The sequence below is a fragment of the Drosophila guanche genome, unplaced genomic scaffold, assembly GCF_900245975.1.
Source record: "Drosophila guanche unplaced genomic scaffold, DGUA_6, whole genome shotgun sequence".
NCBI classification, from domain to species: Eukaryota; Metazoa; Arthropoda; class Insecta; order Diptera; family Drosophilidae; genus Drosophila; species Drosophila guanche.
The window spans coordinates 3,723,560-3,751,194 of record NW_022995750.1 but is presented as its reverse complement, the minus strand read 5'-3'; the positions used below and the strand labels follow the sequence as shown (position 1 = coordinate 3,751,194).

Genomic DNA, 27,635 nt, shown 5'->3' with positions numbered 1-27,635 from the left:
TACCATCTGTGGCAACAAGCAATCATTTGCATCTCATTTAACGTTGCATATCGGTAAAGCAATTTCTTTTGCCCCAAAAGTGAAAGTTCGTTGGGTTTGCTGCAGGAACATCTACAGATGAAATCTCTTTATGGTATCCATTAGTATCCACTCTTGTTCCACTGTAAATCATTGCTGGAGTCGTTTTATCCAGCGGGCATTTGCAATTTTTTGAAGTTTGTGCCGTTTTTCAGAGACGGATGGGGTGGCTGCCACATGGCATAGAGTGGTGTGTTTTTTGGGTGGGCTTTAAACTATCAGTAAATTGGCTTATCGACCCGATGACGCCATTCGTAAACGAACTCAATGCAGGCCAATGGCATTACTCACACAACGAGGCGTAAATTGTTACTAAATTATCGATAGATTCAGCGATAGCGATGGCCCCGCCAGCAAATTAGAACTGCCTCACAATCGCTTATATAAGTGCGCGCACTCGACTCCTTATCGATATTCCCCCATCTGCAGAGGTGGTTCTGGTTTCTGGTTTCTCGTTTCTGGTCTTGCCTCCCAAAGCATCTGCCAGTCAATGTTCAATGCTGTGGCACCTGTCGACCTGTAAGTGAGTGTGTGAATGTGTGTTCCAGTGAGTGTCTCAGTGTGTGTGTGTGGGTGTATATCGTGTGAACTGCTGCATATGTTAATGTTTTGGTTCGGTTCCCTCTCTGGCTCGACGCCATCTTCTACTATTTCGTTTTCTCCCTTCTTTAGGTTGGTTTTTCGTATTTTTGGAGGGTTCTTCCACCATCAATCTGCGATTAAATTTGCGCTTGATTCTTTGAGGCTCCATTGTATGTTCCACAATGTTTCTCCCGCCGCTTAGTTTGATTTCGGCTCCACGTTTTCTTTCTTTTTTTTTTGGCTTAGAAAATTACAGTGCCGACTAACGTACTCCACCATAAGTTATCACTATTTTTCTCTCACTGCTTTGAATAATTTAACTCTAAGAAATTCTTGGAGTTTGCCTTTTATTTCCTCCCGTTTACTCCCGTTGAGTCCCGACAGAAACCTTTGTGGCTTTGTTTTGGTTTTGGTTTTGCGTTGGTTTCATGGCGGGGCGGCTTTCATAATAATAATGCCAATAAATCATAAGAAATTGCACCTTTCATTCAAGAGTTGGAGGTGGAGTTTTTGGCGTTTTAGCCCTTTGCTGCTGCCCCTCGCTTCCTGCTTCTTGCTGCAATTTTTTGAAGCTCTCCAATTATTGGAAATACCTCTAAAAATATAATATTTTCAAGCATTGTTTCGTGGCGCTTAAAGCGTATCGCCTTCCCAATTCTATTTTTGTGGCATTCCCCATACAAGTTTTTGTTCCCTCCAAAAATTTTGGTTTTGGTCTCCAATAATTTTTGGTTAACGCGTGTTTTGAGCGGGGGGGGGGGCCCTCCGTTCACTGAGCTCTGTGATGGTATTCCTTTTGTATTTTTGCGTGTTTTGAATACAATTTTATGCGTTGTGCAGTTGACATGACATGTGCGTGCCAAATTTTTTCATTCCTATATTTCGTATTCGTATGCCATGTTTGTATTTCAAAATAAACTCGTAATTAAATACACAAACAAACGGAACAGCGAACGAGCGAAACGAACGACAAAATTTCAGGCAGCAGCAACGCCGGGCCGAATTATTATGCTCCAAATTGAGTTTTATTTCCGTGGCTCATATGTTGGCCCACCACCAACAAGAGGATAAGGATCTTGCAGCACTAATTACAGGACTCTCTGCGTTCATTCATAATCAGGATACAGGATACGGAGCGCATGCCTGGCACAATAATTTCATTGCGTGAGGGAATGTCGCCTTTTGGTTTTTGCTTTAATTGCGGTAGAATTTAGATGAAAGTTCAGACAGGAGGCAGGCATGATGTATGGGTGTTGGAGGCATTTTTCAGTTGCTTTTCAGAATACTTTTCCCAACTTATTTGATAATGCAAAAAGCTTTTCAAAAATTGTACTGTATTCCACAAGATAATTCCCAGATTTCACAGACACTTGACAAATAATCTCCAGGGTGGGGCTTATTTATGAATATCTTATGCCAAATATATAGAAAATATATGGAATATTGTCAGGTTTATTAGCCTCGAAAGAAATCTTCACAATCTGCCGCCAAGTCAGCCATCAGCGCCTTTTAGACCGCTGCCAAATGGTTTCTATTTTATTTTAATAACAAAAAAAGAAGCCCACTTTTAATTATGACAAGAGCCACCGTTCGGTTGACAGTTTTAGCGCTTAAAAACTGTCACTTCTGGGTGAAAAAAACTGATGTTTATTTGAAAGAAAAGATATAGGGAAATCTACTGAAATATTTTAAGTGTTTTGCAACATGTTTACGAGACAGCAGACAGCGGACAGCAGAGATACAGCGGCACATATTTATAAAGAATTTTTGGTTGGAAAGCTTCCTCTAAAGAAAGGGACTGCTGGGGGATTGATTTATGGCCACAAATTGAGGAGCAACCCCCACGAAGAGAGCCCGAAAACAAAAATGATTGGAAAGGTACCCCGGTCGACGCCAGTCTGCAACTTGATTTCCATTCCTTGCAACTTATTCGGGGCAGCTGCAGGAAGCGGCAACACATGGAACTAATTTTTAATAATTATTTCATTTAAAAATTGTTTTCAAATGCCGCGAGGCTTAACCCTACAAAGCCTCTGGCGGCACCACCACAAAAACCCTGAACCCCTGAACCTTGAAATATGTATACAATTTTTTTGGCTGTTGCTTGAATTAATTAAACAAAAATTATTCATTAAAAATGTTGTGTAGATCTGACCTTCTCTTCCCCTTTCCTGCTTCTCCTTGGTTTTTTATGGGGTTTTTTCTATAGTCTAAAGTTTTTCTTTTGTTTTATTTTCTGTGCTAATTAGTTGAAAATTTCTATTGTTTGCTAATTAATTATTTGACACGCTTATCTGGAGCTGAAGACCTACATAAATGGTAACCATTCAACTTCCGATCTTTTGAGCCCCACGGGCCACGCCTTCTCCTTTTGGGGGACAATTAAAATCGAATAAGCAGCCAATTCTCATGTAATTCACTTAGCCAAAAGAAGGAAAGGCCGCAGCACCAGCAGCAGCACCAGCAGCAGCAGCAGAGAGAGGCAGAGGTTTTAGGCCATAAAATCCATTTAACTGCCGCTTAAAGAACGACGGCATGTGGCATGGGGTTCGGTTCTTGTGGGCCGTGCCTCCAAAAGCCATCTGTGGTGCGATGCGGTGCGGCATGATGGCAAAATGATTGCCTTTTTATGACCTCATAAAATTAGATACAAATCGCTTTGTCGACGTTTATCTTTTGGTCGTCTGCCATTGCTCCATCTCCGTCTCCCCTTTTCTGAAGATACTTCTACCATTTCTCGGGTCGAAGGAAGGCCCTGCCAACTCTGCTTTTATGCGCCCTGGCCCTGCCAACTGGTTAAGTAAATAATTTAACGCCTTTTCATGTTTTACGATGAATGAGTGGATGAATGGGGGGTCTCTGTGGTGTGTGTGGCAATTATCAAGTGTTCACTGTGGTTAGTTTTATGACCTTGACGACTCCGGCTGCGGATGGCTCTCCCTAAATTTATGTGTGGAGTGTGGAGTGGTTCTCTCTCTCTCTCTCTTATCCGTTTAGACAGGGATTTAAGGATTGAATTTGGTTCTGGTTTTTGGGTTTTTCTGGCATTTTTATTGTTCCATGATGTCTCGTCTTAGGGGAGGAGTTTGGGCGATGATGGGGGAGATGTTCCATCGTTAAGTAAAACAGTCTGATGGAAGATAATGGGTACTGTGATTGTTTTCATGGCTTGTTAGTTAGTCATAAAATAAATAAATCAGTTGCTTATTGAGTAGCAATGGTTCACAATGAAATCATTATTATAATTTCACTTAATTTGATTTAATATTTTATTTCTCATTTTTTATAGCTACACCAAAAAATGCTCTATCGCAGCTCGCAGCCAACGGAGCAGGATGAGGCACCAGCCGCAGCACTTAGGGACACAAATCCTTTGTGCCAGTAAAGGTAGCCACCACAAGGGGGGAAAAGGAGAGAGTTCACCGGTGGCTTGCCATTTTGAAATGGAAACTTCCACTAAAATCCCCCAGCACAATGCAAAAAATCAACAAAAATCCACGAAAATGCAAAAATAAAAAATCAAGACATGAAAAATAAAGCATTTCCTGTCGGGTTCTTGAGCGGATCCCGTGAGAAGGATATCCAGGGTTTTTTCTTTGGTTAAAGGTGTCAGAACTTTAATTTCCGCCATGAATGCAGGAGATCTCCTCCTCAGCACCGTCGAACGGCAGGAGGCAGCCCACGGAACGGCAGGATTTTCCAGCGAAAGCAGGCGACAGGCGACAGGCGAAGGAGGACCAATCCCCTCCCCCACTCAAAAACAGGACGGAAAAAAACCCCTTACATGTTCACTTTGTATGTAAATCATCGCAGCGCGAGAGAAAGAGCAACAAGAACAGGATGCGGACGCTGCAGGAGCATGCACGACCAGCAAGGAGGATGGCAGGAGAAGCATTCGCTGTCCACGGAAGCGCCACGCCATAGGTGGGCCCAAACGGAGCGACCGCAGAGGGCGCCCCGTAAAAGCTTTTTGTGTCAACGCCATCAACACGCTGAAATCAATTCAAATGCCAGGAGGACGAAGGACTTCCAGCTCTCCGGCTCCCCACTTCTCCCCCCCAGCCACGAAGCGAACGTCTGCTGCTGGCATTGTTGTTGATGTCCTCTCGATGGTGTCTCTGGCCCTGGTGCTTGAAGAGGTCCTGTGGACAACGAGATCGTGGCAGGGGAGGAAGGCCATTCTGTTGTACGCTGCAGCTTCCACACCAGAAGCAGAAGCAAACTTTCACCTACGCGTCTGACTGCACAGCAGGAGAGCAGCGCCACAGCGCCCAGTGCCACAACAAGGGGCACAGCCAGGCAGACAGGCAGGCAGGCTGAGAGAGAGAGAGAGAGAGAGATGCATATAGAATGAGAGGGAGGGAATGTGCCATCGAGCAAGTTTCAATAGCAAAAGCATCGCTGGGGAATTATGAAATATTTTATTAAAACCGAAAGGCAAATGAAGGAAAGGGAGGGCCACATGCCACAATGCCACAAAGGAAGACCGAAGGAAGGGGCAGTGTAAAAGCGAGAAGAAAGCACAGGAGGTGGCAAGGGGAAGGCAAAAGGATGTGACTGAGAGCTGGGGGAAGAGGAAAAGAGTGCAAATGGTAGAGGGAAATGAGAGATGAATGTGGAAAGGGAATACATGAATGAAGGAAGGAATCTCTGCTTTTGGACTTGGAGAAGAAAATGACACCTCTATGGGGGGTGTTGCATCCCTTTTCCTTCAAGAGGGTTGCAAATCTCTCTAGTAATTATTTCATAAATGGCAGCACACATGAAAAAAGTTCGAAAATCGCAGATATTTCGAGCAAAAGAGAAACATTTTTGAACACAGCTTTTGATGTGTTTTACTTTCCCTTTCTCAGGGTTTATTTTCAAGGATTTAGTTCTCTTTGAGATGGAACCTGCATCTATGTATAATTAAACTTTATGTATAGGAAAACTTTAATTTGCTTAAATGTTTGCCCAATTTAATTTTTGCTTTCAATTTTCATTTTCATTTAGCAAGTTCTCAGCGGTTTCCCCTCGCGCGCTCTCTCTCTCTCTCTCTCGCTCTGTCAAACTGTAATCTGTATGGAAATTTCAAGTAATTTTCCCTTTTAGCAAAAATTTGATTAAATTCCATTGGACAAGGACCTGCTTCGGGCAGTCGTTGGGTGTAGGGGGACAGCGCATTTCCATGTCATTTTCATTTTCCTGCTTCTGCAATTTACACAGAATTAAATTCGAAAAATGTCCTCTGTTGTCTTTTGCACATCGAAGGAGGTCCTTCAATGGCAGCAAGGAAGAATGGAAGGAGGATGGGTGGAGGGTACAAGTGTTGCTACAACAGGCAATAAATGAAAAAATTCCAATGCAACGTTTGAAGTTTATTGGCCATAAATAAGGGGTCCTCAATCCTCCGGCACCCCAACACCCCAAAGGACACTCGAACTGCACGGAAAGCAACAACGGGACGACAGAGGCGACAGCGATTGACACTTTGATTAAAAAACAGAGCGAGAATTGCATGCAGCAAAACAGAGTGGGAGGATGCGCTTTACAGGGGGATCCCCATGCCGATCCTTACCTCTGCATTTTTCACACTTTTGCAGCCATTTTCCCCTGGATTCTCGACTCATTAAAGTGAAGGTTTTCATCGTGAATTTAACGTCAGAATAACAGTCAAAAAGCATTCATCCGCTTGGAGTAATTGTTGCTAATGAATGAAGACTGAGCGATGGAGAGGGGAGGGTATGTTGCAGCAGGGTTGGGGCATAGCTGGGGGGGGCAGCTTATTTAAGTGGCTAATTTCAATGGCTGGAAATGTCCCGCTGGAATGTCCTGCGTCGAGCAGAGGGAGGCCAATGTCCAAATGACAAATGAAATTGCAGCCGCTGCACAAAATGCAAATGAAATGTGAAATGCAATGCCACACAGAGGGAGAGCGGGATGGTGGCTGCCACAGGGGATGGCACACGTTGCAAGGACAATGTGTGAACACAAATGCAACGTCTGTCCGTGTGTGTGTGGGTGTTGCATGTGCTGTTGCATGTGCGCTTGTTGCATGAGTGAAATGTCTGTCCTGTCGTTTTCTGTTTTACAAATTTCCGCATTTATTGCCACTGACAAAATATGATACGAATACTCCGAGCACTCGTCGCACATGTGGGAGAACGAGAAATTAATATTATTGATTAAATAATTGAATTTGGCATTTGGCCAACATGAATTATTACTGCAACAGACTCCCTGCCTCCATCCAGTCAGAGTTTACCCATATTTCCCCGTCCACCCTCTATTTCTATCTGACATTTCGGGTTTTGCATATTGTGAAAATTGGCGTTGACATTCGTTCAGGGGAGCAGGGCTTGTTGTTTGGCTTTTAGCTAGAGTTTTGAATGAATGCACGATTGTCAATCAATGGGCATTAAATCGTGGATACTTTTGGGATATTTTATGGATTCATTGCTGGATTTCAGCGAGTCGAAAAATATGAGATATGAACGATAGATAGACTTTGGCGATTGGCAATTCATAAAAGGCAAAAGTGTGGATGAAATTATTCATAAAAATTGTATATGGAAAATATATTGATATTCCATCTAAAGAAAGTTCGCAGAATTAGTTAAATTTCTGTCATTCTTTACATGCAAAAATCATGCACATTCTTTTGGGTTCGAGAATCACATTTCCTAATTTTCCAGCCCAAAGAAACCACATATTTCCATATTTCCCCAAAAAATAAAGAAAAACCAAAAATATTCATACAGAAAAACTGCTTCCATGTGCACAACAAATGATCAAGAGGAAGGAAGGAAAAATATTAATTTGCATAACGAATTGGCCAAATTTCTCAGCCAAAAAGATACTTTAAGAAGTCATAAAGATGATCATTAACCTAATTACCATAAGTATAAGGCGTTTAACGATAATGAGGCGCATGAACCATTGACCTTGCAACAGTTTAGCGACCGCACACACAGGACTACACGCCTCTTTCTCTGAGGATGGCCTTTCTGTGAGGATTAAGGCTCATAAATCGCGGGTATGGAAATCGCTTGCACTTTCCGTTGACCTTCTACCCTTGGCATTGCATAAGATTACAGACTACTAAGCCGAAGAACAAAAGTCAGGCCCGAATTCATCGAATGACCCACGAATGTCCTTCGTTTTGGCCTTGTTTTTATGCGCTGCTTGAGAGTGGAACTAAAGCGAAAGGATCCCGAAGCTATTCGTGTGCGCATTGCATAAGGATATTGTCCTGGTGCATTCTTCCTCTCCGTGAGGATCGAAATGTTTTGCCTATTCAAAATGTTTGCTTCACTTTTCGTGCAGGAACACAAAGCGAAAAACTTTCTCTTTTTTTTTGCAGCAGGAGTCCATTTGTCTCAGGGCCCCGACTTTCGCCTGTTGTTGATCCTTTTGTGCAGCATCCTTTTGGTACAAACAGGTTGCTCTTGTCCTGCTGCTCAAAGGGCAGTGGAAAAGAGTGAGCTACAGCGAGAGAGAGCTCTCAGTGAGTGTCCTACGAAGATGGATTGTGTGTGAAAATCCTTTCAAATGATTTGTTTACCAACACACAAGGCACTGCCACTGCGCTCTGTCCATGTGGATTTTCCTTTGCGTCTCTGGTGTTTCTGGTGTGTTTTTCTTTCGCTTGTTTCTTGCTTGATTTTCTTTTCGCTTTTCCTTGACTGCTGCCTGCTGGTGGTGCCTCATGCCGCATGCCTCTTGGTGTGGTGCCTCTGCTGCCTCCTGCTTCTTATCCACTTCTGGCAGCTGTTGCATTTTCCACGCATTTATCAGTCGAATGTCCATGTCCTCCAACATCCACATCCTCATCAACACGGATGGCTCTCCCTCTCCCTCTTCCTCTCTATCTTTCTCCCTCTTTCTCTAGATTTTCTGTGGCACCATATTTCAATGTTCGTGACTCCGATATTTCCCCCGCTTTCGTCTTCATTTCGCACGCTTTTATTTGTTATTTTTCTTGCGATTTAATTTTTATTACAGTATGCGGTCTTTGGTCAATCGTTTGCCCCCTCTTCATCCTCATCACCCCGTCTGCACAAACCATACTGCTTCCTTGAACATCACCTTCGCTCTTTCGGTTTATCGACAAACACTTTGGCCACGAAGAAAATGGACACAAAAAAACAACACCAAGAAACACACCAGACGCCCAGCCCTGTCCATGGACTTAGACGATGCTCCCCACAACAAGGGCGTAGTGTGGCGCAAGGGAACCCTTTTTCAGCAGGGGTTAGTTTGCAGAACAAATTGAACTATATGAATAATATTTAATTGGAATAAGAAAGCATTAAGTACATAATTTTCATATTTTTAGTTACCCAAAGAAAACATTTCCCCATTGTCAATCCCCACTGTTCTACACCACTGCTCCTGTCTGCTGCCCCGCATATGGTGTTTACTTCTTTTGGTCGCTGTTATTTATTTTTTGGGGTCTGCAGAGTGAAAACATGTTTGTGCCGCCAGCCACTCCACTCGCTGGATCCACCATGGAGCTCTACTCTCGTACGGAGTACCCGTTAGTTATTCGGTGGATGGATATTGTCGCTACGTGTGGACTGGTTTTCGTCTCGGATGAGGTGGGGATTCCCGGACCAAAAGGTTCAATCAACATTTGTGTTAAGAGGAGTCTCTTTTTGCTCTTCAGCCACGAGGTTGCACTCGGGGCACCTGCCTGTCGTTGCTTATTAAAATCGGAGCCGATACGAGTACAGAGAGATGCAGATGCTGAGGCTGGAAGAAGAGCCGTGCCCCATGATCCACACCTAATCGCTCCACTTGTCACTCGTGTGTACGTTTTGTACAGCTCCTTCCTCTTGCCTCATCCACCTGTGCCCCTGCCAGTGCATTCTCCTCCCTCTGCTCTTCCCTGAAGCCCAATTGCAGCCACCAAGCCATGGCCTCCTCCATAGCTCATAATGCTGCTGCTGTGGCGGCACAATCTTCAATTCATTTACATTTTTATTCACGCAGATTAGGCGGCCAGGTATCGAGGCAATGTCATCTGCTTTGTGCCCTGCTAAGAGCTGGCTCTGGCCTCCTCCCAGCCACAAGGATGGGGCATTGTGGCATCACCTTCGTACCGCAAAAAACTGTTTGCAATGTCGCAAATTTTTATCGCACGTCTACAAGAAATTCAACGCGTGCAACATTCCGACGGGGCGCATTCAAGATGTGCAGGCATCACAGTGCAGCCAAAATAAAGGCTGAGAAACAGTGGTAAGGAAAACCCAGACAGCAAGCAAAAGGAATGAGCAAAGAAATTAGTCAGTAAATATAATTCATATAACTCCGATGCGATAAGCTTTAAATGTGATAAAATGTCTTAGACATCGTCAAACATCTTTAGAGAAGATCAACTTTTATGGGAAATCCATGGAAGAAAGAGTTTACAAAACTTTATTCTCTTCTACACATTTTCACCCACATTTTCTGTACTTTTTCCCATGGTAAAGGCACTCGCTTGCACACCGTACATCTGTCTGTCTATTTGTTGGTCCTCCCCCCGCCTGTGCCACAGTGCCACAGGGAACCAATGCCAATGCCAGACGGAGTTCCTCTTGGCAGCATGCCCTGGAAGATGCTTTGGAGGCTGCTGGCTGCCTCCTGCCTGCTGCTGCTAGTTCGAAGCATCGACATTTCTTGCTGTTTGATTGCATTCGAAGAAGAGAAGCAGAGAAGTTGCACCTTCGACTGGGACTCCATCTGTGGCTGCCACATTGCCAATGCGAGATTGCAACGTTTCGTTTCGATTCGTGGCTCTCTGTGTCTGGGCATTTCTTTTGCAGCAGCAGAGGGAAAATAAAGATGTTAAACGTTTGCTGATTCGTGTTTTATGAACTCAATTTCAATTTATAATCTGCGTTGCCACTCAATGGACGAAGCTGTGGCAGGACAGACTCTGTTTGTGGCAGGAACTCTGACTATAAATGTGGCTCTGACTCTAACTCTGCCTCAGAGTCCCTCCTCCAAGTGGAGTTTTGCTGCGTTTTATCGCCTAGAAATACACGTTCAATTGGCGGACAAACCCTATCCCTCATTTGCCCCGATCCCCCGTCTGTCCCGTCTGTCCCGGGCTGCTGTCACTCTATCTTTTGGGGGTTACTTAAGTTAGCTCTCAGCTACGATTCTGCTGCAATTTTAATGTTGACAGAAATCAGATATAGCCACAGCTTCGGTGGAATGCCTGCTGCCTGCATTTAAGGTATTTGAAATGTATCCCCACCACATGCCTCCGTTCTCCTACCTCTTCTTGTGGCATGAACAGAGACAGAGGCAGAGCGAGAAGATGCCATCACACAGGTGTCTCCTCGTGCTCCTCGGGCTGTGTGTCGCCTCTTCCTACTCCTCCGTGGCTCTGTGGCTGTGGAAAATGTCTGTTTGCGTGTTTACCTGCAATGACACAAGAGGTGAGCATAGAGAGGAAATTAGTTCAATTTGTTAGATGCATAACTAAGAGAGATTCTCATATTTGTAATGGTTGGGGGAATCATAGTAAGAGAGGGGTGAGATCAAGCCGGAAATGTGGGTCAAATTAAGGCTTAAAAGGGGGTTTTGGTCAGTGGATTTAGGAATAGTTTTCCATAGAGCAAATATGAAGAGAGATTGCTGGGCAATCCCATAAGGAAAACTTTAAAATGGTTATATTTGTTTTCTTGTATTTTCCCCTTTAAATATCCCACACATTCACTGTCAGCATTGGTTTTACTGCTCCCTTCATTCCATAATTTCTTTTATAATTCTCCCAATTAAAATTATAATATTTCAAACCCCAAAAATATACAAATGTTCCCCTAAAGAAAAGCCACAAAATGTTGCCTCAATTTCCCTTTACTAAATCATATTTCACAGACGAGAAATCATTCCAATTAAGTGCAACATGTATTTTAGTGGCGCCAACAGTGGACGCCCTCTCAGGGGACGACCTTTGACTTCCCTTTCCGACTCTTTCTCTCCCAAGGAAGAGTGTCTGGCCACAAGGAAGAGTCTGATGTGCATAGAGGCATCGGTTAGAAGATCTAATTTCCCCCATAAGAAGCCATGTAATATCCTGTTAAAGGAAACTGAGGCACACACATATGCATAGAAGGAACAGTACATACACATCTGTATTTATATCTGTATTCCTTTGACACTTGGCAACAATCTGCAGACAGCTCTCACTTCTCTCATGCCGCTGCAAAAACCATGATTACATTTTCCTCATAATGGAGTCATCTTTCATAATCGGTAATCGGAAGAGGAGTTTTTCGGGATGCAGTGCTAGGGTTCGTGGGAGGCGTGGCCCTGGATTAAAATGATTATAGGCCACTGCCTACACTTTCTGGCGCTCTTTTGGTGGTTGTTTTCTAACGTAGTCTCTTTCTCTCTCTCTCTCTCACTGTCAGCTCTCTCCCACTGCGGTGCTTTCCTATTGACGCCATTGACGCCGCTTGACATTTACATTGATTTATGCTCTCCTTTTTTTGTGTAATTTTTTTTCTTTCTGAAATCTTATCCATCAAATTGGTTGGACCTTTTTACTCTTGGGTGGGGCAGGGGATTTTCCTTTTAATGCATATTATTTGTAAGCGCAATTAGTTAATTGAGTTGCTTATCCAAAGGACATTTTCAGTTGTCCCCCTTTTCTTTTTAATTACGAGTGTTTTCAATTTCCCAGGGTGCGTATTGGGGGTGTGAAAATCCTTGTCTTATCAATGGAGACATTTACGTTTCATTCTAGGGGGAAAACATTTACCTTTTTCTGTGGCAAATGCTCTACGCAAAAGCTCTCTTTCCTCTGTTCCACTGTATTCCACTTCTTTCCTATGTTGACCACTGACCGATCCCGTTTTTTTCGCCTACACGCACCCCCTTACACATATGCAGCCCCGTTCCCCATTTCCATTCCATTTACAATCCCGTTTTGGCTCATCGAAGGAGGAGAGAGGAAGAGAGAGAGAGAGAGTATGTCGATTGCGGTAAATGCAGCACATCCGATGCCCGCTGACGCTTCCAGAACCTGAAGAGGGGGAATGTGATTCAGTGGGGTGGGAGCGAGTATGTTACAGGGAGTAGGAGTGGGAGGAATGGGACTCCTCTGCCGATGAGGAAAAGTGTGTAATGAATTATTACCCTCTGATAAAAGTGCATGTTGTGTTTTTTTTTCTCTCACTCTCTCTTATTTTGTTGTTTGTTTCTGACTGCCATTTCACTGAATGTTGGAAATGGTCTTTAAAAAAAAGGGCATTTTTGTAAAGTGTTTCCTACATGAAGGTATAATTCAAGGTAGAATTGACTAAGAATAGAGGCAATAGAAATATCAAAAAGGGGTTAGAATCAATTTTAGCATCTTCTTTAACAAAATCCCCATAATCTATTTCTCTCTCTTTCAGTGATCAGGCTCATTTCTCAAATATCTTTTGCTTTTTCCCATCAATAGTACTCCCCTTACCAACTCCCATTCTATTTCTCAGACTCCTCTTCCTGCGTTTCCTCCTCCTCTTCCGTTTGTCCTTCATTTGCTAATCACTTGCAACATTCACCGCTTCAGGGTCTAGACAAACACTTCAATTAGAATCGAAACCCAAACCGAATAAGCCCCCAACCCCAATCACAGACCCCCTGCCATCCATGGCTAGCCTTTGGCTCTTTTTTGTGGCACACAAATGAATTCATTTTGTTGCTGCTGCGGAATCATCATCGATGAATCAGAAAAAACAGCAAATGGGAGGCGTGGCTGCTGCAACAAATGTAAAAAATAAAACAAAATAAAAGGCGGCCGGGCAGGGCAGGGCAGGGCAGACGTTAAATAAAAATGTGAACAGAAAGAGAGAAACGCAGCAAAGCAAATGGACAAACGATGCTGCACCTACAACAGATGGGGAGATGGGATGTTGAATGTGTTGCATGCAGCTGAGAACCGGCTACAAGTTTTTCGGGATTAAGTTGTGAATCGTGATCTTCGATGTGGCAAGGTGGCAAAGAGCGAATGCGCGTGGAGCTGCGGCTACGGCTGCGAGGCTGCAACAGTCGAAGCTAAAGTCTTTAGAGTCTCATCTTTGGGGTTTGCCCCCTCTTCACTGAGCTCGCCTGCGGTGATTAATCCAATGGAAGGTGCACTTCCAAGTGCAACTCCTACAACGCCAGGGCGAAACCCTCTTCTGCATGAAGGATACCCCTCTACCTCCTCTTCCATGAATATCCTCTTCAAGAAACTACTCTTCCATGAAGCTTCTCTGCTTTCATGATCTTCACTCCATGGAACACCTCTCTGCCTCTCCTCCATAAGCTTTCAAAGCAGATTCTCCTCTACAGATACTTTTCTGTGGATGGATCTTCGTGGAGCAGCTGGGTCTCTGGCTTTGTCTTTGGCTTTGGCTTTAGCTTTGGCGATATTTAACCCATGATTACAATGTTTGTACATATTTTAGCCTTCGTTCTGGCCTTCGTACTGGCCTTGCGGGCCAATTTGTTCGCCAGAGAAGAGACCTCTGGTCTGGTTGCCCCAAAATGAAGCTAAATTGGTGGAGCAGCAGCAGCAGAGCAGATCCAATGGGGATCCTCCTGGTAGTTGAGCAATTTATTATTGCCGCAAATTGATTTTTATCTAGGCTTAATCGATTGTAGCTCTAGGAAAGGCAGTCAAGTGCAGCAGAAAGCAGGGAAAAACTACAGGAAAAAGCGGGTACACGGAACGCTTAGCAGAGGAGGGCTGCAGGCGGTTTTGTATGGCAGATGAGCCTGAAAATTATTTATGTTATTTCACACATTGTTTTACACGTAATTTATTAACTCCCGAGTGCGCTCGTTTTCCCTTCTCTTGTGCCCAGGTTTTAGGCAAATCAGTTTTTCGCCCGCTCTACTGACATTTTCAGTGTGAAGGTGATTTATTCCACCCACACTGCCTTCCACCTTCCCCTCTCTTCACCACTCAGCAAGAGTCGATAATTTGCTGGCAAAAAACAAAATGTGAGAGATATTTATGACAGAGAAATGAGCGCCAATTGGCTGCAATTACCGCAGCGCGTGTTTGGCCGTCGGCAAAACGGGTTTTTGGTTTTTAGCTTTTTCGGTGCTTAAAGAGCAGAGAGAGGTGGGAGAGAAATTGTGGGAGAATGTTAAGCAAGGAATTTGAGGAAAACAAAATAAAGGAAGGCATTATCTTAAGCGTTTTTTAATCATTTAGTATGCATACATTTTATGTACATATCATGTACATATGAATATACAATATGTAAGTTACATTTTTAGACTTCACATCCCATATTTTTCCATTCAACCTTATTTATTTTACAAACCTATTTGAAAATGTTCCTTCATTCATTACATTTTTCATTCAATTTGCAGTTACATTTTCCTAGTTTTGTTCTGTCACTACATTTTCCAGTTGATCTGCGCTATTCTCGTTGCTATTTTCCAGTTGCATTTCTAAAATCTGTTCAATTTACCACAAAAATGTTCCTTTAGTCAGTACCTGGCTGCCACCCCTTCCACGTACCTCGTGGTGGTGTGGCGGCACCCCGCATTTTCAGAATTTCATTGAAAATGTAATGCATTTCCACCGCCACAGCCACAGGGAAAACTGCATGGAATTTTGCAACAACAACAATGGAAAGAATAAAAGTGTGTAACGCATGAGAGGAAATGCAACACGCGCGTGCAAAAAATAAAAAGGGAAAAATAAAAAGCGGAGAATGAAGAATTTTTAAAAAACATGGCGCGAACATAATGTCCTGTGTCCTTGCCTGTCCTCTTTCCCTCTCTCCCGCTTTTCCTGTCTCTTTTTTTTTGCGAATGCGAATTTCCCTTTTGGAAAATCGAACATTGATTTATGGCCCTGTGCGAAAAAATGGGGGGTTGTAGGGCCTCTGGCCATGAGACAACGATGATGCTGATGAGCGGGAATTGTTTTTGATATGTTACCAAAAAGAGCAGAAAGAGCGACAAAGAGAGAAAGGGAAAACAAGGAGAGACAGGAAGGCAGGCAGCGACAGACAACGACAGGCAGATGCAGGTCTCGGTTTTACATTGATATATCCGTACTTCGTATATTCCGCATATTACGAATGAGGATTCTACGGGCTCCCTTTCCCTTTGGTTATTACAGCCTGCTTCCCTTCTCCGCTTTCGATGATGTTGCACCCTCATTTTGCATTCATCGATGTGGCAGCCGCAGCCGCAGCCGCAGAAACAGAAACAGCAACAGAAATGCAATTCGTAATGCATAAATTTGTATGCGAAAAAAAGGAAGAAAAGGGAATCGAACGCGTGTCACATGTCGATTTTTCGATTGTTTCGCAAATTAATATATAAAACACAAACGTAGCTGCGGCCTCTCCTCTGCGGTTTCTCTTTTACGTTTTACATGTTGCAATGTTGCAGCATCATCAGCGGATATTGAAAATGTATCGATTTGGTTGGTAAGGTGAGAGTATGCTTTGGCATTACTGTACTGAGGATACATTAAAACAAAACAGGACAAAAATGTTCAAGATAAACCATCAGGCGATTGGACAATGATTATGATTAACATATTAACAGGTTCATTTAATCCATCGAGTACATCAACATCCATCAATCTTAATTCAATAGAAACACTCTCCATGCGCGAACTCTACCCCCAAAACATCCACAAGTTACCAACAACAAAATCAAAATAGAAGCCAGAACTTTTCCCTCAAGCAAACATCAACAAAATATATGCACTTTGAACCCAGAGAAAAGCCACATAAACACACACACACATAAGAAAATCCACAGAAAACAAAACGCAAGCCACATGAAAATATTTACACAAAACATTTATCAACACTTTGCCATTGAGTGCTGGAATCGAAAAGGAAAAACTTATGCCCGTCGTAGTCGATACAACAGCTGGTTCCAAAAAGTTTTAATAAACTAAAGAAAATATAGAAAATAAAGCAACAACCAAAAGGAAAACAAAAGAAGGCAAAGAATCTCCCAAAGTATTACCTTGCAATCGAAGACCGAAAGCGTCACAAACTATAAATTTCCTTTCTGTGGGGTTTTTTCCGCGCGCTTTTTATTTGCGATACTTTTTCCGCTTTGTTGGTGGGGCCTTGGCTATACGAAGTTTCCTTTTCTCAAGGATAATGGTGCAGAGCAATTCGATTTGCGTTACGGGGCACATTGTGGGGTCCGAGGGGCAAGGAACGGACGCCGCCTCACATCCATTAGCCGGACATTAGGCCTCAAGAATTTTCATTAAATCACACGGCACTTTTACGAATTTCTGCAGGAAAATGCTACAATTTTCTACTGATTTGCCGACGGCAATATGCTTGCAGATTTTTCTCGTTTTTCTACCGGAAAATTTGTTGCCGCTTAAATCTCTCCACGACGCTGCGGAATTGCCAACTAGGGGCGCCTCTCCTCCAGTCGGCACGGCACACTGCTGCTACTGGCCTTAGGAGCCAAACAAAATAAATGTATATATATCATTCTTGCCTCTTCTTCGTGCCCCATCTTCATCATCGCCTCGTTCTGCTGCTGCTGCTGTTTCCTTGGGAGCGTTTTCTGGCCCGAAAAATGATAACAACAAGAAAAAGCTTAAGGAAAAGAGGGGAAAACCAACGGCCAAGGAATTCTATAAATTATAGCGCCTGCAGGGGGTCGCTCTCTTAAGTGGCGCCCCCGAGGGTCAACACACACCGATAGAGATAAAGAGAGACATAATAATAACGCAATTTTCAAGTAGCATCCAAAAGTTTTGTGGCACACGCAAATGACTTCATTGCCACCCAAGTTCATGGCTCTTAGTGGCAGGAGAATTAAGGAATCCTCCAATCCGAAAATTCTCTTAGAAATTCTCAGCATGCGCAGTGACGTTCTCTCTCTCTCTCTCTCTGCACAGCACTTGCCAGCCACTCGATGAGGCTGCCATCGAAAAGTGGGGCTGCCGCACTGTGGGAACCAATTGCATTGATTATGGAAAAACCTTCTCAAGAAGAGGGTTAATCCAACTCATAAATTAAGAATTAGAAGCATAAGAAAGAAATAATTGAAAAACCATCGATACGACAAAAGGAATATTAAATATAATTCTTTATTCTATTTATACAAAAATTCCAATTAATCCATCTAAAAACTTTTCTAAAATTTATGAACACATTAGCGGAGAGAAGACGTTAAGAAAGCTTCTGTATCCATGGAGATAATTATCGCATAAGTAAGTATTCGAAAACGATTGATTAGTCAGTAATAGAATTTTGCGTTAAATTAATTTGCAACTCTGAAAAGATCCCATGCGCACCAACATTGTGTTCCTATAAACAATCCCATATCTTTAAATCTTTAAGTGCATTTTAAAAACAGATTTAAGCCCATTGTCCTATGGGATTGTCATCGTCATCGCCATCATCATCATCTGCACATTTACGAGCACTCGTACTCGCCAAAGAGTGTGCTGCATGTAAAGGCAGCTAATAAAATTAAAATGCCATATTTCAGCCGTTGATAACAATAAGTGCGCTCAAGTTGCCCCATCGGATGGTGGTGCCACAGATCCCCCCCTGGCGCTTCTCCACTCCCTGATGCTTCTTCTCTCCTTGTACGCCGTGGACTGCTTTTCCTGCTGCGTCTGGTTCAAAGTAGGAAATTATTTTTTGGCACGAACGCACAAACGTGCGGCCTTGCCTCACAAGGCACGCGGCACGGCAAGTAGTCTGTGCCTCGGCTGGGAGTCGTCTGTTCATATGACAAAAGCATCAGACCCCCACCAACAAAAACAAGGCTTACAAAAATACCTGTGGAAAAAAGTTTTTTGAAAGGTATTTTTTGTACGTTTCTTTTTTGTGGGCAGGGAAAAGATATTGATTTTGGTGTCAACGGTGCCGTGGGCGTCAAAAATTATGAAAATTGAAAATGAATTTGAATTTTTTGAGAGGCTGGGGGCTGCGCGAGTTTTTTCTAATTTTCCACGTCAGAAAAGATACAAATCTTGGAGCAGAATGATTTATGTGGAGTTGATTTTTATTATTGATTATCAATTGCGGGGGTGCTTTTGTGGAAGGGAAATGAAAGGCAGCTAGAAAAGCTGTGGAAAAGCTAATCTATTAATGTGCAATATTTATTTTTGTCCCCATAACAAAATGTCAAAAAGGGAACCCCTCTCCATGCCTCTCTCTATACTTCCTCAAGGATTGTAATTAAATTAAAATTCCTGTTACATGACAGGCCCCACAAACCCCTACACACACAGTGGAGGCCATGTCCTGGCAATTTAATATCTGTGTGTGCGGGGGTTTTCCTGTCTCTGTGTGCATGTTTGTGTGTGTTGACTGCATCTCTTGAGCTCGTTTTGTGCAAGCTAAGACACGTTGTCAGCATTCATGTCACCTACAACCAACGGGGAAGAGACGTGAAGTAGCAGCATCAGGCTTTTGGCCAATAGAGGCGAAAGAAAGGGAGTCCGGGGGAGAAAATGGAAAATTGGCTGGAAAATGAGTGGAAGAGCAGACAAAATTGGCCATAGAGGAGACGGCAGAGCAGAGATCTAGGGAAAGAAAGGGTCTGTCTCCCTTTCAAGTGGCTTTTCTCTGCCCAAAAGAAAGATTTTTCATTAAAATTTGTACACTCCTTCCATCGCCCAATAGTTTTATGCAAGGGAACATTTTCCTAGCTGTTGGAGAGGGGGTTTTTCAGTGCAGGAAAATGTGTCAAAATGTCGCATTTGAGAAGCAATTTTATTTTTATTAATTAAATTGCATTTATTTTAATATTCAAAATTAGTTTAAGAATATGACTGATTTAGAATATTTAGTCAAATATATTTCCTTATATTTCTCTATTTTTCTTTCCTTATTGCATTACAAACGAGAAGGGACGTGTGAGACGCTTCTTACGCGTCACAACTTGTATACCCGGCACTCAATACTACATCTGCACCTTAGCGGTGTTTGCGGGACGGGGTGGGATAAAAGTCGGCAGAGGCAGATCCAGAGGCAGGGGGACGGCAGAGGCAGGGGCCGAGTGAAGCAGAAGCAGAGTGTGAATGGGAGAATGTGAAAAGAACAACAAAAGCTGCGGGACAGGGTGGGTTTAGCCACTGCAAATTAATTTCTTCATTCTGGCTATAATAATGATCCATTCGGATCCCAATTTGGTGATCTGATAGATATGGCCATTCCTTACGGAATCTTTTATCTTCAAAATTGGTGGAAGTAGGCGGGGCTCATTTTTGAAATACACTTGTAACAGTGTGAGCATACAGAAGTCTGGATGCAACATTTGGTGGCTCTAGCTTTTATAGTCTCTGAGATCCAGGCGATCAACAAGACGGACGGACAGACGTACAGACGGACGGACAGACAGACATGGCTTAATCGACTCGGCTATTCATGCTGGTCAAGAACATATACCTTATGGGGTCGGGAACGATTCCTTCTGTGTGTTACATACATTCACTTTGTGCACAAATACAATATACCCTATTTACTCTTCGAGTACCGGGTATAAAAAAGAAAAACGCATTAAAAATGATACAAAATTTAATTAAATTTCCCCCGTTCATTTCATTCTGAAACACCAGTCAAGGAGAGGAGCAGGAGTCCGTCCCCCAATCAGCATTCAAACACGTAAAACTGTTTTCGTTTTCCACACGCTTTTCCCATAATGGACTTCTGAGTCGCGGACAACATTTAAAGATTGGGGAGCACTTCATGATGGGGGCCTTCAATCCGGAACCGAATCCATAGCCCAGACGCCATCCCCCCAGAAGTCCCAGAGGGGTAACAAGGGGTATGGGGACTTTTTCGGGGGAAAACACACAAAAATCTTTTTACGTCAGTTCTGCTTGTCTTGTTGCCTGGCATTTTCTTGCGTTGTTACCTTCGGTGCGAGAAGAGAAGAGAACCCTGCGAAATGCTTCGTTGCGTTGCCCTCTCTCAAACTTCCTCACACCCCTCACACTTTTGCCTAGCCCCCCCTAACGATATTCGACTTCCTTAAGAGAAAGCAGAAGAGAACCACAAGAGTTACGACAATGCAATACCTGAAGTGCAGTACTTGAAAAATGTTAAGGATGCAAATTCCTGAAGCACAAAAATCCTAAAAACAATAAAGTAAATTCCAATAACATTAATCCAAACTCTTCAGTGGCCTCTGACGAGTACGAATATTACCTTCAATAACCTGTACAGGGTATCCCCAATATACACGAAAAACGAAGCGAAAACTTTTTGCGAAAAACGTTAAACGCAACTGTCCGTCCCCATGTCCGTCCGCCCCCTTTGTGTCTGTCTGCCTGTCTGTCCCGCTGTCTCGCTGTCTCTGTCTCACTCTCATGCAGCCCCTCACTCCCTCACTCTTTCTGTCTGTCTGTCTGGGTCTGGTTCATCCTTCCGTTTGCCTGTTCTCCTGCTTCTCTCTCACTCCGCCCCTCAGGCAGTTTAGTATATAACAAGTCAGCGTCAGCTGCTCCTGCCGCTCCCGCTCAGCCTGCTGCTGCTCCCGCGCTTCGGCGTTTCTGCTGCTGCTGCTGCTGCCACTTTGTCGGCTGCCTCGAATACTTCCATGTTCATTTTACAAGTAAAACGGAAATGACAGTTCCGCAGCGAACATCTTTTGCTCCTCTGCCTCGCTCGCAGTCTCTCTCTCTCTCTCTCTCTCTCGCTCTCTGTGGCAGCCCCCCATGAAAAGTGAAAGAAACCTTTCTTGCATAATAGTCTGTCAAAGTGCTCAAGTTGCTCCTCCCGCTCCTGGCTGCTGGAGAGATAGAGAGAGCACTTAGCACTTGACAATGGAGATGAGGCACCGACACCGCGTGTGGATCCTGAGAGGAAATAAATAGTGAATGAGAGTCTCCCAGATACGCAGGAAGTTACCTAAAAAAATAAAAACTGTTTTAATTACTACTAAATTTAGTTTTCTACCATAGCTGCTGATCTTATAAATTGCCTTAAATCTACCCCACCCTCATTACTTATCGTGCGTATCTTCAAAGTTTTTGGAATAATAATGACAGGCAAAGAATCAAAAAACTTGGTATCGAAGCCAACAAACGGAAAATTACGCTAATCAGTCGCTCCACTGGCGATTAGTGGAAAGCAAGAGGGCCCCAACAATAAATATATAAATCAAATTCAGTTCAAACAATAGGAAGAAGGAGGGAGAATGGGAACAACGCAAACAATGAAAGAAGGCCAAAAAGTTTTGGCCAAGTGATTTGGATAAGTTCGATATTGCGTAGGCAAGTCTATAGTCATAGCCACTGGAAGGGAAAAACGCTCTCTATAAGGAGGAGTGGAAAGAGGGGTGAAGTAGCTGTTGGAGAGCCTGCCATGGGAGACTGGCCAACAAATATTTTGACATTTTTCCCCAGCCAAGCAGCCAGCCCATAAATCACTCAGTAAGCGAATGAGAGGAGAATAAGGCACTCCAACGCTTGACATGATTTCTCTGCGCTCTCGTCTCGGACTCATAATTAGAAAATTAGTTTCGAGTAGCTTTTCGTTGTACATTTTGGAAGGGGTTGCAGAAGTCGGAGATGCTTCGAAAGTTTTTGGTTTAGGTTCAAGTTAAGCCGACTAAGAGGCGAAAGTAATACCAACAAACCAAATGATGTATCTAGGGACTGTTTAGTAATTTGTTCTGTAAATGTTGTTGTTTTTTGTGGTTTGGTATTTTTCCAGAATTCTAGAATGGCATTCGCAATATTTTGAATCTTTTTCTAGAACTGTCAAATATTTTATATAAGCATTTTTGGCTTTACAAACTCTTCTGTGATCAGTCATCAGCCGTTCTCTTCATTGAGTGTCCACTGTATTTATCCTCATCTTAAGAACACACACTCATGAGATTTCTGCAGCTGTAGTGTGAATATTTGTTCAATTGTTCCATGGGGCGGCGGCAGTGGCGTCACTGAAAGACACCCACACATGTTGCTCCACTTTGCTTAGCCTCCGCACCACAACAGCCTCTTTTGCAAGTTGAAGAAAGACAGCAAGTTAGTGCATGAGAGGAAGCGGGAGAGAACTACGCTAAGCAATTCCCAGAGGCGAGGCTGGCGCTGCCGCTGTAGCTGTCCCGCGTCTTCTCGGGTTCGGGGGCAATGGCGCGATGTCAACGTCGGACGTTTGCTCTTGTGCTTCCAAGTAATTTGCAAAACTCTGACACTTTTCTCTGTTTCTCTCTCCCTCTCTCGTTCTCTGTAGTTTGGCGACTTTGATTTATGGGCGTGTGTGTGTGTGGCATGAGTTGGGGGAATGAATGGGGGGTATGTGGTTGGTACAACTCAATAGTAGGCGTGGCATGGCCCATCATAGTAGTGTGAAGGTCAAACTAGTTCCCGTTTCAAAAGGTTTGTACCTTCAAAGCCACAAAAACTATGAATAAAATGTCATCTCTACCTCACCATCACCCATTCACCCCTTCCTCTCTAGCTGTCTTAACGAATTTCGTAGCCAAGAAAGAGATGAACAAAAGTCCCCACCATGTTATTCCACAGAAAAAAGTCACAAAAGTCAACTTCACATGCCCCAAAAAGAGTCTCGCACAAATAATCCCAAAAAACTTTTGCGCTCAAAAACATGAAAACGTTCAACACAATGACAGCAGGGAGGGAGGGGGGTGCTCAGGATGAGGCTTACTAGGAAGGGATGTGTGATGAAGGCTAGGCAGGGGGTGTGCAGAGGGGCAGAGTGGAGACCCAGAGTCAGATCAAACAAAAAAAAAGGAAAATGTCAAAGTTCTTCTCTTTGTGGTCTTCGGGAGTCTCCTCGGGAGGTTCTTTAAATGTTCTTTCGACGTAACAATTTTTTGTTCTCTGTTCTACGGTTTTTGTTCTGTGTTTTCGTTTCTTGGAATAGCCGTCAAGGGAATTTTTGGCACGGAATTAGAGATGGGAGCAACATTCCCGCCACGAGAGGCACGAAATCTGTGATGGAAATAGCTGATGAATTATAAGAAAATACGAAAACTTCACTGTTAACTATTTCTTTTTGATTCATCTCTAGCACAGGAGCAGATTCTTTTATGAATAATGTTTTTCTTTTCCTGTTGGTAGTTCTTTGAGCTTAATTTCTTGTTTTTGGCATACAATTTCATGTTTTGATGGTTTATGTTACAGAAACGCCGAGCAGAGGGTCGGAGGAGCATGCGTAGAGCCGGCAAGAGGTCGTCATTTTGGTGCGGGTATTGTGGAAGCAGAAAACGGAAGGTAGGCCCGCATACAGGAAATGTCAATGAAAGTTTCAAATGTTTCTGTCTGCGGATGAGCTCAGGTATACCTTTTTGACAGTTTTGGCAGAGAAAGTTAAAGGTACAGAGTATGGAATTAAAGTTAATAAACCCCTTAAGATACGTGTAGATCTAGAAACCCAAGAGAGTCCCTTTATTCACTGATTTTCCACCTTTGATTGCTTTGATTTTTATGATTTTTAAATGGTTTAAGATTCTGTATTGTGTGCCTAAAAGTTAAGCTTTTGAACCTTTAACCTTTCAAGCTTTAAAAACTCTACCATTTTGTTTATGTTTCATTCAGCTTCCCTCTGTTATTTCTCTCTTGTTTTCGCTTATTTTTATGGCTGTCACGCTTCCGTTAACATGAAAAGGAAGTGCGCGTCAAAGCTTAGACACAAACCACGAAGCGTAAAGGTGCAAGTGAAGCCAAAAGTAACAACATTCATTGCAATTGCCGCCTCACACAAAGCACAGAAAAAAGAGCAGGAGAAATACCAAAAACAGAAACAAAAACAAGTATAAATACCAACAAAATCTAAAAAAAAAGAGAGCAGTCAGTGGAAGGGGAGGGTCGGGTGGAACAATGGATTAAAGGGCATCCGTATCCAGCAATGCGTGCGAGCGAGAATTTGTTGAGCAATTTTGCTTAATTTTAAGGAGATGGAGGAGCTGAGAGTGCCACAGACGTAACGGCAGTGAAGCAATAAGAGAAACGACAACAACAACAAAAACCTCAAGCTTGCATAAATGAATAAATGACTCGCAAATAAAAAGGGAAAACTAAGCAACAATAAGAGAGAAAAAGGGGGGGAAAAGATGTTCAAAGCAATGGGCAGTGAGTAATAAAGAGAGGAAAAGAGTGGCCGAGGGGGGATTATCACAAATTACTAACAATTAAATGGCAAACAAAGTAAGCCAAAAGCCAAATCCAAAGACGCAATTATCACATCACTGGCCAACACAGCAGAGTGCCTCCCAGCCGCCTTACACTCCCATGCACCATGGCTCCATGCCCACCACCAGCAACATCAGCAGGGGGGAGAGGAGAAGACAACTCTAATTTATGAACTGCTCTGCTGCGCTCTGTCGTAGAAGGAGGACCAGATACAGTGGGGCTAAGAGACTAAAAAGAAAGAAAGAAAGAAATACTGTAGAGCATGATAATTACTCTAGCCGAAGTCAAAACTGAGTATAGTCAGGAAAATTACAGGAAAGATAGATAAACCATCGACGGACATTTTTATTGAAGCTAAAGTACGACTCCAATCATGAGGATATTGCGTACAAATGCCCACAAATGCCCCACTGTGCATTAGTGGAAGCAGGAGCGGAACGGAACGGTTCCTCCTGGTATGTGTGCGAGCATTTTTTCGCTAGCATTTTTCACAGTCTCCTTCTCTCTCTCTCTCTCTCTGTCCTATACTTTCGAGCAACGTCTTCAAGGTGAACAGCGATTTGTAAAGATGCAGGCGATAAGCAGGTAAAAAAGAGGCAGGCAGAGAGGGAGGCAGAGAAAAGCAGCAGCAACAGCCAGCAACAACAAAAAAGAGCGTCATGCCTAACAGGTGCTAACAATCAACGGAGCAATTTGCAGGCTAGTCAAAGTAATAACCGTAATAACCACGCTCCCTCCCGCAACGCTCTTGCACACTCTATGTTCCTTCCACTCTTGCCCTGCCCTTTCCTTTGCGTTTCATCTTCCTCCTCATCCTCTTTCTATCAACTAAATTGACAAGGATCCAATTTCATAATGAAAATTTTTGTTGCTGTCAGGCCTTCAATTGAATTGGCAAAAAAATAAAACGCAGAAACAAAAGCGATACTACAACAACACAAAAAATAACTGAAAAGAGAGTAATCTGCAGAGAGTATCAAATATGGTACCCATGAAAAGCCAAGGTGCTTGTGGTTCCGATATCCAACTGCTTGCATCAATCGGAATCTAAGGAAGTGTTTATTGTACAAGTTTTTTCTACATTATGTCAAATTAATATTCCCTCTTCCTACAGGGTATCACCAGAACAGCAGGCAAAACTTTGGCAAAAGCAAAAAAATAATCTCAAGACATGAGAAAAGGAGAGCATCATGAGAGTGAAGCTTCAGGAGTGAGAAGAGCAGAGAGTAGCACCCCCATGAAGAAATCCAGCTGACAGGCCAAAAGAGTGACAGAGAGACGCACAGACAAGGAGTCATGGTGAGGGTAGAGGAGAAGCGAGACGACCCCAAAAACAGTTCAGAACAGAGGATAGCATGTGTTTGGACGTCTGTGTGTGTGTGAAGTGCGTATTTTGTTTTTGTTTCTTTTAGTATAGTTGTAACGGGAAAACAAAAACTTTTTTCCACTTGAGTAACTTAAGTGCCAATTCGTCCCCCACAGAACAAAATCGATGGAACTGGGGGAAATTCGACTATGAAAATCCAATACTCGGCTAAAGTTAAAGGAAATTCTTCATTTCTTCGAAAATAAGATAGCATTTAAAATATTTTTACATATTTATTTATAAGGAATTTAGAAAAACACTACTAATAATCCCTTCTAAAATAATCTACCATTAAGCTATGGTGCACACAAATGCTTGTACATATTAACTCTAAAGCATATTCCGTGAGAATCAATCAAATATATCCTTGAAGTATTGGAAGTGTTAAAAGGTTTCTGACACAGTATTAGTTTGCCGTCGGTAAATGCACCACCAAAAATTATTCAAAAACCTACTATTCCGCAACAATTCTAAATCGAAGACATCATCAGTTTCCAGTTACAAAATTCAAATGGGTCTGACGTCGTTTCTCTTTTCCTCGCTCTCTTTCTCGGCTGAACTTGAAAAACTTTTGCAGAATGAATGCACAGTGGGAGGCGGGGGCTCTGTGGCGTTGATTGTTTCAAAGGAAAAATGAATAATGGCCGCACACAGCACCACCTCAATTCCCATTGATCACACACACACATAGGCAAACAGTCACACAGGCAAACACAAAGAGAGAAACACATGGAACAATAGAGGGAAACAAAAACAGGAAGGCGGCCATGATTTGCCGACGGCAAATGGTCCCAAAAAAACCACCACAGCAGAAGCAGAGCTAAGAGAGCACGGCCTTAAGAGAGCTCGTTTGCACCCTGAATGAAGAAACAGATGCTTTAAGAGAATTTTCTCTTATTCTGTTTTACTCTTAAAATCATTGCCATCTCTGTCGCGCACAGCTGTTCCGTTTCTGCTGTTTTGGCGCCAAAACTTAAACTGTGCTCACTGGAAGGAAGAGAGGAATGTTTTGCTCTCTTGATGATGAGAAATGTGCTTCGTTGCGTGTTTAGGTCAGGAGCAAAAGGAATAGGAAGGTATTTGTGTTTGCTTTTGTATTTGCTTCGGCTTATTCTTCACTTTTTGTGGCTGGACTTTGTCTGTTTCCTTGTTTTCCCTATATCTCGGAATTTGCTTTTTCCTTTGTTTTTGCGTTGTATTTTTAATCAAAATTAAATTCCATTGTCATTTGGAAAGATAACGATAACTACCGGCTGGCAGACTTGCATATTGATTAATTTTAAACGTTCGATTAACATAAATTCTTCTCCTGCTGCCTCCCGCATTTGTGTGGCACCACAACTTTCGATCTTTTAAGGCATTCAAGACAAGATTCAACATGTTGTTGTTGCTGCTGTGGCACACACACAACATTCATCCGTCGTGTGGCACATTAGCACGTCTGACCCCCATTCAAGGCAATTGGTTTTTTGGCCCCAACACCCATCGGCGGGTAATGGGGCGTCTTCTCTTTTGGAAACAAATTATGCTAGC

At 43.0% G+C, this 27,635-nt stretch overlaps 1 protein-coding gene across 1 annotated transcript in view; it reads right to left on the bottom strand.

The window, feature by feature from the left end:
* The window catches only part of LOC117585967, a 51,170-nt gene extending 34,220 nt beyond the window's left edge, over positions 1 to 16,950 (bottom strand). Inside the window, exon 1 of the mRNA XM_034275776.1 lies at positions 16,615 to 16,950. Within this exon, the coding sequence (XP_034131667.1) occupies positions 16,685 to 16,792 (108 nt within the window). The 5' untranslated portion in view covers positions 16,793 to 16,950 and the 3' untranslated portion in view covers positions 16,615 to 16,684. The remainder of the gene's footprint in view (positions 1 to 16,614) is intronic.
* Between the last annotated feature and the right edge of the window lie 10,685 nt (positions 16,951 to 27,635).